General features: G+C 46.5%; 1 protein-coding gene across 1 annotated transcript; it reads left to right on the top strand.

The window, feature by feature from the left end:
* Positions 1–833: 833 nt before the first annotated feature.
* enah (ENAH actin regulator) lies at positions 834–12,828 on the top strand (the record flags this gene model as incomplete). The annotated part of the gene is made up of 9 exons (XM_060042176.1): positions 834–1,019; positions 1,730–1,863; positions 2,145–2,193; positions 2,404–2,455; positions 2,740–2,806; positions 4,975–5,022; positions 9,500–9,584; positions 9,834–9,891; positions 10,273–12,828. Coding segments are annotated over 9 exons (717 nt in total), but the record flags the coding sequence as incomplete, so codon positions are not given.
* Between the last annotated feature and the right edge of the window lie 387 nt (positions 12,829–13,215).

Below are 13,215 nucleotides of genomic sequence, written 5' to 3'. Positions count from 1 at the left end.
CGTGGTCGCCCTGCATCAGTGTCTGGAGCAGCGCGAACACATCGCCCAGCGGAGCGCAGTGTAACCGTCCAGAACAACCCTGGCCTGTTCCATAACGCGTGTGGACATGTGTGTGTGTGTGTGTGCGTGTGTGTGCGCGCGTGTGTGTGTGTGTGTGTGTGTGTGTGTGTGTGTGTGTGTGTGTGTGTGTGTGTGTGTGTGTGTGTGTGTGTGTGTGTGTGTGTTTTGTGTGTTTTGAGATGATGTGAAAATGTATAATCTTCACATGGGTGCATGCTCTCAAACTAATCTCATCTTTAGCATATTAAGGGCTAGTCTAAGTGCTAGGCTAAAGCTAAGAGCTAGTCTTACTACTGTGCAATATCTGAAAGCTTAGCTAAATGGTTATAGAAAATACAATGCTTATGGTTAAAAGTGTTTGCAAATAGCTAAGAGCTAGGATTAGAGCTAAGAGCTAGGCTCATAGAATAACCGGTATGATCTAGGCTTAGTGCTAGGAGCTAGGCAGTTTGCTATGAGCTAACGGGTATGATCTAAGCTTAGCGCTAGGAGCTAGGCTCAGCATTGGTGCTAGGATGATAATAACAGGGTCTAAGGGACCGCTGGGGAACGGGGTCTTACTGCAGGTATGATCGATCCTCTTCATCACCTGACCAACACTGTGACTCCTCCCACTCCCCCCCCCCCTGCAGACGTGGTGCAGACGCCCGGCTTGACCACGCCCACTCCTCCCCCCCCTCCCCCGCTGCCGCCGGGCTCCACTGTGACCCCCACCCCCACACCAGGGGGACACCCCCCTCCTCCCCCTGCCCCCCCCCCTGCCTCCCAGCTGGGCTCCTCCCACCACCGGGGCCCCGCCTCCTCCTCCCCCTCCCCCAGGACCCCCTCCCCCTCTGGGACATCCGGCCCCGCCCCCGGCCCCGCCCCTCCCCCCGGGTCTGTTCGCCCCCTCGGAGGACCGCCCCCTCTCCGGCCTGGCCGCCGCCCTCGCCGGAGCCAAGCTGCGCAAGGTGTCCCGGGTGAGTCCTGATTGGCTGCTGGGGTCCCGGGTGAGTCCTGATTGGCTGCTGGGGTGACGACGTCGTGCCCCAGCCGCTCTGGGTTTGGTTGTGGAGATTGCCTATGTACCAATGACACACAGGGTTAAACTAACCCACACACAACAAACACACAAACAGGGGCGTGCGCTGTCACACACACGTTACCGTTGGCCGCTCACACGATGCACACACTGCGGTCCTCTCCTCGTATCTCCTCCACTCACCAACCCCGGGCTGACATTAGGGTCTGGGAGGCCCTTCAGAACCCACCCATCTGTGGCATCACAAATCCATCCATCTGTGACATCGTAAATCCACCCATCTGTGACATCACAAATCCATCCATCTGTGACATCACAAATCCACCCATCTGTGACATCACAAATCCACCACTCTGTGACATTACAAATCCACCCATCTGTGACATCACAAATCCACCATTCTGTGACATCACAAATCCCCCCATCTGTGACATCACAAATCCACCTGTGACATCTAAAGTGGATCACAGTTTCTCACGCTTGTGATGTCACTGTAGGGCAGATCATCGTGCGTCTGGGTGACGTCACACGCCCACTTGTGATGTCACTAAAGGATTGACGTTGCAGGAGCTGAATTATTAGCATGTGATGTAATAATTAACTCTAACGAGACAAATTAACATGCCGGTGATTCTGTGGGGTTTCCAGGGAGAGGATGCAGGGGCGGCTCTGGCTGCAGCGATGGCGGGGGCCCTTGGGGGGAAACCGGAGGCCCGGGGGAACGGGCCTCTGCCTGGGGGAGGCGGCCTCATGGAGGAGATGAGCGCCCTGCTGGCCAGGAGGTATTACTGCAACAACACCGCTTATTTAATCAGTTTATCAAAAGAAAAAGAAATGCACTGGGCTCTCACACACTGAGTCAGAGTGGGTGACCACTGCTCTGGGTGTACATAAATGCAGTACTGTTTTGAGGGATAATTGTATGTTGTTTATATTTACATTAACATTTAGGTAATTTAGCAGACGTTTTTATCCAAAGCGATTTACAATGAGGACATGTGTCAGTGTACATTTGTGGTGTTTGTATATTAATGGTATCAACGTTCTTCTTTGAATTCTACAGAAGGAGGATTGCAGACAAGGGCTCCTCTCCTGAACCAGAACAGAGATCAGTGAGTATTAAATGTACTGATTCATTGTATTATGTATTAATACATTCATTCATAAATATATGATGTGCACCTCATCGTGTGCTTAAGGCCGTGGTTGAGGCATCGGACCGATCTCTCTCTCACGTTCTGGAACATCACAACATATAATCCATCATCGGTTTGGGGTTCCATGACCATGGTAACGTTTGACCTTTCTCTCTCGTCCAATAGGAGGATGGTGATGTCAACACAACCCCTAAAGTTTCGGCCTGTAGCACGCCAGGTGAGTCTGGACGCATACCCAACAACATCACACACACACACACTGGACCACAACACACACACACAACCAACACACACACACACAGGAAAACAATACGCTATTGTTTAGTAGTTTTAGTATTTGTATTGTGCAGGTCATTTTGGTGATAGTAGTAGTGTAGTATTGAAGTATAGTAGTATTAGTAATAGTATCGTAGTAGTATAGTGCAGCTCATTGTAGTAATAGTAGGAGTGAAGTATAGTAGTAGTAGTAGTCAGCTCAATGCGGTGCTGTGTGTTCTCCAGACATGCCGAGGAAGCCGTGGGAGAGGGCCAACACCATGAACGGTAGCAAGTCTCCGGTGATAGGAAGGTACGTTGTCTCCGTGCCTCCTACGCCTTCGTCACTCCTTCATCTGGTCTCAGTGTGACGTCATCACCTGTTCTCACCGCTGAACAACCCAACGCTTATATAAACGCCATTTTACCACCAAACTCAAATCTCGTTTTTAACCTTCTCTGTTTGCTGGTGATGATTACCGCTGGCCGTACTTAACACCATGTGACCGGTGACAGAGTGAGCTAACCAATGGGGTGCATCGTTAGCGCCCGGCGGCTAGCTTTAGCATGACAACACTGCTTTACCTGTTGTGCAGCTGGCTAACCTGACTAAAGCTTAGATCAGAGTCTAACCTTCTCCTGACCTCTGATCCGCTGGCGTTCTGTTGGAGAGGAGTCACAGAGGAGGATACGAACAGGTCTCCGGGTAACGGGGGCTTGTAGTGCACCATCATTTTCAGATAGCCAACCAACAGAGGTTTAACATCAGAAAGACTGAGGGCCCTATTTTAACGGTCTGAAACGCAAGTGGGAAGCGCAAAGCGCAAGTAGCTTTGTGGGCGGTTCTACGGCGCTATCGCTATTTTACAGGCGGATAAATGACACTTGCGTCGCGGCGCAAGTGTCAAAAGGGTTGGTCTGAAGCAGCCTAATTACCCGTAGGTGTGGTTTGGGCGTAACGTCCAACAAACCAATGAGAGTGCCAGCTCCCATCCCCTTTAAGAGCCATGAGCGCATTTGAATCGGACGAGTTGATATTTTGACAGCGCGTCTGCAGTCTCCGATGAGACAGATGCACATGAATTTCAAACTGCAAATGGCTCAGTTTATTGCCAAATAATATGGCCTAATTCACACATTGAATAAGGGGTTTTCTTCCACAACTTCAGAAATACTGAGTCCTCAAATAAATTTCGGCAAAGAAAACGTATATGATATAACATATGATATGCGGTAACTGTGGTTCTATTTAATGATATAGGCCTACGCAATACATTATAAACATTGTTTCTTATCAGTATTGTATGCTATCCTAATATGCATGTGTCTCCGCGGTAATAGACATTGCCATTGATTGTATTATGCGTTACGTGTTTAGTTTGCGTGTGTTTAAACAGAGCACACACGCGCGCCCGCATTCATTCATTCTTTTTAACACTCACTCGCGGTAAAACAATGTTTTTCACGATCAAATACTCATCAATCCTAAAAGTTATGGGCATGTAGGCCTACACGATGTCTGTGTCAAGAAAATATGTGTTTGCTGTACGGTGTTTGCAGATGCATTGATTTAAAAGTACAACTTATTACCGCTGCATCAGCTGTTCTTTCCCAAATAATTTACCAAGAATGTGCGGCTAGGTGCGCGAGGTGCACAAGCAATCCGTATGCATCGCATGCGCATGCGCCCTTAAAATAGCATCTGAACAACGCGCCACTGACTTTAAACCAGGTATTTCCTGGTCAGTAGCGCAATGGTATTCAGAAACGGCAAAATACCGTTTGTGCCAGAACACGCCTCCTCCTTCCGCCGAACCGCCCCTTGGGGCGCATGATCAATCCCTAATTTACCGGCGAGTGGCGGTGGTGGGAAAAGAACGCTCTGCGCCAGTAGTAAACTAGCAACGACACATGCGCCAGTGACTAAGTCACTTACGCCGGATGCAAGATAGGGCCCTGAGGGTTTCACATTGTAAAGTGTAGATTTATGTGCTACAAGTTGCTAATTAGAAAAATATGTATTTTATAATAATGCCTCTGTGGTGTTTAATCAATTAGTCAATTAGTAGTTTATTGTTTGCAGATTACTTTTTTAACCATAATATGCCATCATGGAGCTGGTTGTTTGGGGCATACCACCAGGAGCTTTACTTTGAAAAGCCCATGTTTCTGGTGCTTTACTTTGAAAAGCCCATGTTTCAGGAGCTTTACTTTGAAAAGCCCATGTTTCAGGAGCTTTACTTTGAAAAGCCCATGTTTCTGGTGCTTAACTTTTAAAAGCCCATGTTTCAGGAGCTTTTCTTTGAAAAGCCTATGTTTCAGGTGCTTTACTTTGAGAAGCCCATCTTTCAGAAGCTTTACCTTGAAAAGCCAATGTTTCAGGAGCTTTACTTTGAAAAAGACAACCTTTCAGGAGCTTTACCTTAAGGGACCCGTTTCTGAGGAGCTTTACTTTGAAAAGCCCATGTTTCTGCTACACAGAAGAGAGTCTCCGTGGAGGAATGCCATGTCTGCAGACCCCTCCAGCAGGTAGTGAGATCAGTTCAGAGGGTTTATAAGGCCCTGCTCTCTCCTCCAGGTTTGCTGTGCTGGAAGTGTTGGCTTGGTTTTGTTTTGTGAATGTTGCGGATGGAATTGAAATTAGAAACTTTGAATTGAACTTTCCAAATGATTTTGTTCCTTGCGTGTCTCTGCTGACACCGTTCTCGCGCCTGGAAGTAGGTTCTTCTGGACATGTCAGCAGGACTGACTGTCAGTGATGACTGATAACAAACGATAGAGCCTTGTCTAATGAATTACAGACTTATATTATCGTATCGTCAGCATCATGACAGTTCTCTGGCATCTCCTGCTGATCCTCCCAACTCCTTTTAACTACTTCTACTTTTGCTTTGGTTTTAAGTAGTTTAGTCAATAAAATGTATAAAGACTACATATATCTAAACCAGAGTCAACCAGCCTAATAAGACCAGGATAGTTTACCTAGACTACTGTTAAGCTAGACTACATTTAAACCAGACGACCATCAACCTATAATTCCTCAACCAAACTCCCGTTAAACCATAGTAGTTGAACTACCCATACTAGTTAAACCCAGACTACTCATAGTTAAACCAGACTATTTAACCAATACTAGTTAACCCAGACTAGTCAACAAGTATACAGTTAAACCAGACTAGGTAACTCAGTCTAGCTGGCCCAGACTATAGCTAACTCAGACTAGGTAAACCAGTGTATAGTTAAACCAGAATTATCAAGACTAGCCAACTAAAGAAGACTTGTTAATGGAGACCACAGAGTAAGGCATGGCCGACATTGAGACTTGGCACAGCCTTATCATCCGCGGTGACCCCAGGCCCACTTGGGGCTCTCTGATAAGAGACACATACACCAGGGCGGCTGGTGTTTCATTCATTTCAATATAGTAAGAGTGATGCATCCAATACATCCAAGAGCTGGCCCATTTAGTTAATGTTTTACCAGGCAAATAAACAACAAATTAAATAATCTCACTATCTATATCTACCATCTGATTGGTTGGTTTATTAGTTAGTTATTAGTTTATTAGTTAGTTATCTGTATAATAGCAACTTTATGCCCTAGTGCTTAAAGTTGTCTTAGTTAAGTTAGCTCATTAGGCCATTATCTTAATGTATATTATCTTAGTGCATATTTAGCTCACTATGTGGTCAGCTTACTGTGTATTTAGCTTACTATGTATTTAGCAGAATACTATGTCATTATCTTACTTTATATTTAGCAAACTGTGTATTTAGCTTATTATGTGGTAGGCTTAGTTTGAATTGAGCTTAATGAGTATTTAGCAGTATGCTATGCAGCTTTCATACTGCTTATTTATCCTACAGTGTATTTAGCTAACAATGGCCTTAGTTTACTGCATTTTTAGCTTACTATTTAGTGAGCTTGCTATGCCATTATCTTACTACTGTGTTAACGTACTGCCTAGTTCCTTGATGAGGTGACGCAGTAACCCTAGTGGGTAGTTATCATGTCATACAGCGTGACGCCGGCTCCTTGGACGCTTGAGTGTACATCAATTGTGCGTGTGGGTTTCTGCATGTGTAAGACTGAGCTGACATGCATCTTAACCTGCGTCAGACTGCATCCTCTCTCTCCACTGATACAACTAGGCACTCCGGCTATGAACTACACCTATAAATATACTTATAAATACGTTCTGACGGTTTATAGCTATATTTATATTGTTGTAAATGACAGCTTTATGGTTATTAGTTCATGAATATATCTCATGAACTATATTTTAACATGAAATTGTTGAGCAACTGCTGCTCTTCTGTCTTCCTTCTCTCTCTGTCTCAGTGTGCAGTTTAATAGTCTCTCTCTCTCTGTCTCTCCATTAGTGTGTGGGGTTTAATAGTCTCTCTCTCTGTCTCTCCATCAGTGTGTGGGGTTTAATAGTCTCTCTCTCTGTCTCTCCATCAGTGTGTGGGGTTTAATAGTCTCTCTCTCTGTCTCTCCATCAGTGTGTGGGGTTTAATAGTCTCTCTCTCTCTGTCTCTCCATCAGTGTGTGGGGTTTAATAGTCTCTCTCTCTCTGTCTCTCCATCAGTGTGTGGGGTTTAATAGTCTCTCTCTCTCTGTCTCTCCATCAGTGTGTGGGGTTTAATAGTCTCTCTCTCTGTCTCTCCATCAGTGTGTGGGGTTTAATAGTCTCTCTCTCTCTGTCTCTCCATCAGTGTGTGGGGTTTAATAGTATCTCTCTCTGTCTCTCCATCAGTGTGTGGGGTTTAATAGTCTCTCTCTCTCTGTCTCTCCATCAGTGTGTGGGGTTTAATAGTCTCTCTCTCTCTGTCTCTCCATCAGTGTGTGGGGTTTAATAGTCTCTCTCTCTCTGTCTCTCCATCAGTGTGTGGGGTTTAATAGTCTCTCTCTCTGTCTCTCCATCAGTGTGTGGGGTTTAATAGTCTCTCTCTCTCTGTCTCTCCATCAGTGTGTGGGGTTTAATAGTATCTCTCTCTGTCTCTCCATCAGTGTGTGGGGTTTAATAGTCTCTCTCTCTGTGTCTCCATCAGTGTGTGGGGTTTAATAGTCTCTCTCTCTGTCTCTCCATCAGTGTGTGGGGTTTAATAGTCTCTCTCTCTCTCTGTCTCTCCATCAGTGTGTGGGGTTTAATAGTCTCTCTCTCTGTCTCTCCATCAGTGTGTGGGGTTTGATAGTGTCTCTCTCTGTCTCTCCATCAGTGTGTGGGGTTTAATAGTCTCTCTCTCTCTCCATCAGTGTGTGGGGTTTAATAGTCTCTCTGTCTCTGTCTCTCCATCAGTGTGTGGGGTTTAATAGTCTCTCTCTCTGTCTCTCCATCAGTGTGTGGGGTTTAATAGTCTCTCTCTCTGTCTCTCCATCAGTGTGTGGGGTTTAATAGTCTCTCTCTCTCTGTCTCTCCATCAGTGTGTGGGGTTTAATAGTCTCTCTCTCTGTCTCTCCATCAGTGTGTGGGGTTTAATAGTCTCTCTCTCTCTGTCTCTCCATCAGTGTGTGGGGTTTAATAGTCTCTCTCTCTCTGTCTCTCCATCAGTGTGTGGGGTTTAATAGTCTCTCTCTCTGTCTCTCCATCAGTGTGTGGGGTTTAATAGTCTCTCTCTCTGTCTCTCCATCAGTGTGTGGGGTTTAATAGTCTCTCTCTCTGTCTCTCCATCAGTGTGTGGGGTTTAATAGTCTCTCTCTCTCTCTCTGTCTCTCCATCAGTGTGTGGGGTTTAATAGTCTCTCTCTCTGTCTCTCCATCAGTGTGTGGGGTTTAATAGTCTCTCTCTCTGTCTCTCCATCAGTGTGTGGGGTTTAATAGTCTCTCTCTCTGTCTCTCCATCAGTGTGTGGGGTTTAATAGTCTCTCTCTCTCTGTCTCTCCATCAGTGTGTGGGGTTTAATAGTCTCTCTCTCTCCATCAGTGTGTGGGGTTTAATAGTCTCGCTCTCTGTCTCAGTGTGTGGGGTTTGATAGTCTCTCTCTCTGTCTCTCCATCAGTGTGTGGGGTTTGATAGTCTCTCTCTCTGTCTCTCCATCAGTGTGTGGGGTTTAATAGTATCTCTCTCTGTCTCTCCATCAGTGTGTGGGGTTTGATAGTCTCTCTCTCTGTCTCTCCATCAGTGTGTGGGGTTTAATAGTCTCTCTCTCTCCATCAGTGTGTGGGGTTTGATAGTCTCTCTCTCTGTCTCTCCATCAGTGTGTGGGGTTTAATAGTCTCTCTCTCTCTCTCTCTCTCCATCAGTGTGTGGGGTTTAATAGTCTCTCTCTCTCCATCAGTGTGTGGGGTTTGATAGTCTCTCTCTCTGTCTCTCCATCAGTGTGTGGGGTTTAATAGTCTCTCTCTCTCTCTGTCTCTCCATCAGTGTGTGGGGTTTAATAGTCTCTCTCTCTCTGTCTCTCCATCAGTGTGTGGGGTTTAATAGTCTCTCTCTCTGTCTCTCCATCAGTGTGTGGGGTTTAATAGTCTCTCTCTCTCTGTCTCTCCATCAGTGTGTGGGGTTTGATAGTCTCTCTCTCTGTCTCTCCATCAGTGTGTGGGGTTTGATAGTCTCTCTCTCTGTCTCTCCATCAGTGTGTGGGGTTTGATAGTCTCTCTCTCTGTCTCTCCATCAGTGTGTGGGGTTTGATAGTCTCTCTCTCTGTCTCTCCATCAGTGTGTGGGGTTTAATAGTCTCTCTCTCTGTCTCTCCATCAGTGTGTGGGGTTTAATAGTCTCTCTCTCTGTCTCTCCATCAGTGTGTGGGGTTTAATAGTCTCTCTCTCTCTGTCTCTCCATCAGTGTGTGGGGTTTGATAGTCTCTCTCTCTGTCTCTCCATCAGTGTGTGGGGTTTAATAGTCTCTCTCTCTGTCTCTCCATCAGTGTGTGGGGTTTAATAGTCTCTCTCTCGCCATCAGTGTGTGGGGTTTAATAGTCTCTCTCTCTGTCTCTCCATCAGTGTGTGGGGTTTGATAGTCTCTCCATCAGTGTGTGGGGTTTGATAGTCTCTCTCTCTGTCTCTCAGGCCTAGGTCTACTCCTCCTCCGACGGGATCTCTAAGTGCCAACGGAGTGTCGGCCGAACCGCTCGACTACGACCGCTTGAAACAGGTCAGTTTTCACTTTAAACCGGTTTTTACAGGTCAGTTCTTGCTTTCAACCAGTTTAAGCTGGTCAGTTCTCTTCACACTGGTGAAAGTCATTTATATCTTTAAACTGGTCAGTTATCTTAAATTGGTGATGGTCAGCTCGCTCTTAAAACCTGTTTAAGTTGGTCAGTTCTCTGTAAAGCGGTTTAAACATGTCACTGTTAATCAATGAACTAGACTCCAGTCTGATATCCTCCTCCTCCTGTTTCAGGACATTCTGGATGAGATGAGGAAGGAGCTGTCAAAACTAAAAGAAGAGCTCATTGATGGTACCACACACACATGCACTCAAGCTCTCTCACGTGCACACAAATACAAGCACACCCACACGAAAACGCCCGCACACACGCACACACAAAAGGATGGCTCTGTAGACAAAAACACACAATAGTGCTAACTCTCCCTTTTCAATTTCCCCTCCCTCTGTCTCTGTTTCCAACTCCTCCCTCTCTCTCTCAAACTCCTCCCCTCTCTCTCTCTGTCTCTCCTCCCTCTCTCTCTCCCCTCTCCTCCCTCTCTCTCGCTCTCCCCCCCCCTCTCTCTATCTCTCCTCCCCCTCTTGTCTCTCCTCCCTCTCTCTCTCCCCTCTCTCCTCCCTCTCTTCCCTCCCCTCTCTCTCCCCCTCTCCCCCCCCTCCCTGTCTCCCCCAGCGATCCGAGAGGAGCTGGGGAAGTCCAGCACGGCGTAGAGGCGTGACAACTTCCTGTTCCAACACATCTACTTCCTGTTGAGCTGGCATCGAACCCAGACCCCTCGGAGCGACAGCGACCACCACCACCACCACCGCGGGGGTTACCATGACAACAGATCAACCAATCAGGAGGACAGTGATGTCTTTATGCAAGATGGCGTCTCTGTGCAGGGGGGTGGGGGAGACGGACAGACCCCCCCCCGAGGATACTGTTGAACGAGTCTGTTTCCCATAATGCCATAGGGTAGCGAGCGTGTGTGTGAGTATGTGTGTGCGTGAGTGTGAGAGTGAAGGGGGGGTGGGGGTGTCTGTCCACACCTACAGGACTCTGATAACTCTGTCTTCCTTGAACAATATTTTAATCTCAATATGTACAAAAGAGAGTAAAAACAAAACTATTTAGAAAAAAAAAAGTGTAAATCTATAAACCAACCATGTTTGTGTTGACGTGTAGAAGCGAGGCCGGTATGAAGTAGCTAATCACTCTCCGCGGGTCGCTTCACGGTCCCGCCTCTCTTTCTCTCTCTCTCTCTCTCTGTGACCTCACGACCTTCTGTCAGACAGGAAGTCCCTCCCTCCTGCCCTCCGTGTCGCCCCGTGGCGAGGACTCACGCCGCCGTAGCTTTCTACCAAACCTTTCATCAACAAGTGCTGATTGCTAACCGTTAGCGTGCTAAGCTAAGCCTCCGCGGCCGGCCACGTAGATCGAGTTCTTTGAGCTTTTACCGGGTGCAAAGCGACTTAAAACGCGCGTCTTCATTTGAACTTTGAACCAGCTCTCTGGCGCCCCCAAGCTGTGCACGTGGGATTGTTTGTTTTTTATTATAGAACTACGGTGAAAGACGTCAAACTGCCAAGACATGAGGCCCACCTAGGACAGTTTATCACGAGCAATAAGTGTAGCATGAGTCTAAACATCTCCACACGTCCCCTCCAACACCCCCCACCCCCCAGAGAGAGACTAAATACCTATCCTCTAAAAATTTGCAGAAATGTTTGTCTTTTTTTTTCTTTGGTCTAATATTTAACTTCCTAAATATAAACCCCTTTTTAAACCCTTCTCATTTCATGCATTTTTTGGTTTCTATGAAAATCCGGATGCTGATGTGTGTGTCAGCCATGTGTGACCCCATAGGAGTCCAGGGGTACAGAACCTGTGTGGAGACGGGACTGGGCCCATGCCACCGCCACTGGGCCGCATCATGTATTGTTTCTTTTTACTTTTATTCTGCCTTCTCCTGTCATCAAAACCTAATAACGATATGCCTGAGAAGTGTTGGTTGGTTCTGAAGTGTTTAAGGTCAGAGGTCATAGGTCAGAGTAGGTACAATCATCAGAAAGAGTCTAGTCGACACCATGACCTCGGCTGTAAGGTACCAGAGATATACACGGTACCAGAAATAAAGTACACAAGGTACCAAAAATAATGTGTACAAGGTACCAGAAATAAAGTATGTAAGGTACCAGTAATATCGTAGGCTATGTAAGGTAGCAAACAAAACACACAAAGTACCATTGATAATGAGGTGCTCTGGTATTTATTATGCGGCCTTCGGTCAGAGGAGGTTGTTGAAGGGAAAGGAGGGGAGGCGTACACTCAGGAGAGAAGGGGTACACTCTCAGGAGAGAAGGGGTACACTCAGGAGAGAAGGGGTACACTCAGGAGAGAAGGGGTACACTCAGGAGAGAAGGGGTACACTCTCAGGAGAGAAGGGGTGCACCTTAAGAAGAGAAGGGGTACACTCTCAGGAGAGAAGGGGTACACTCAGGAGAGAAGGGGTACATTCAGGAGAGAAGGGGTACACTCAGGAGAGAAGGGGTACACTCTGAGAAGAGAAGGGGTACACTCTCAGAAGAGAAGGGGTACACTCTGAGAAGAGAAGGGGTACGGAGACCAGAGGATCCGAATCACTCCACAAAGTCGCCTTTTTTTTTTTTCTTTGTCCGTTTTACCTGCTATATCGGGGTCCCCACGGGGAAAGTATATGGTTTTCACATGGTTTCCTCTATCTGTGATACGAGATGGTTTGTGCCTTGTTCTGAAGTCTAACATGTTGAAGATTTAAATGACTAATGTTGATATAGGGACACATTATCTTTGTTGTTTCATTGTCCACTATTTTCCCTGCCTCTGCATCACCTTCCTGCTTTTATATAGTTCATTTATTTATGTAAAACGGCGACTTTGCGTACTGTTTGACGTTGGGGAGTTGAAACCGGGCGGACCACTTTGAAAGCTAGCAGGCTCGTTCGGACCCTGCTACAAACCCTGGGTGCCTCTGAACCCTGAACCCTATCGGACATCAAACCCTCCTCCTAGAGAGCAGACCAACACCTCGGATTATTATGGGATGCGGACGGCGTCGGCAGAATCCACGGGAGCGTTTGCAGTCAGAAGACGATGTAATCATCCACATTGTAGGCTACCATACTGTTGTCATGTTACCTAGAATTTTCTTACATGCTAACATATTGTTTTGTTTGAATAAAAAAATAAAAAAATGCAATACACGAACATTGGCGTCGATAGATCTTGGGCCCCGATTCAATTCCCCCCAGCCCTGATGTGATTCAGCCTCGGAGAGGAGCGGCAAGTCATTGTGGCCTAATGATAAAGTTAAGGCAGACTCTGTACACAACGCACACATTGTTGTTAGGAATTCTAACAATTGATAGCTAGAAAGGCCTTACCTGACTTAAACAACAAGAACAAGTCACATACAGAGCCATAAGGGCACTCCAGTCACTGACTATAGGCTTAACATACTTACAAATATTACTTATTAACAATATAGAGAGGAAGCAGAGAGGAGAGAGAAAGAAGAGGATGGAGAGGAGAGTTAACGAGACAAAGTCACGGTCAACACCGGTGAGAATCTTTACATGTGTTCACTGTGACCTT

Source organism: Gadus macrocephalus, chromosome 21, assembly GCF_031168955.1.
Source record: "Gadus macrocephalus chromosome 21, ASM3116895v1".
Lineage (NCBI taxonomy): Eukaryota > Metazoa > Chordata > Actinopteri > Gadiformes > Gadidae > Gadus > Gadus macrocephalus.
This window is presented reverse-complemented; position numbering and strand designations above follow the sequence as displayed.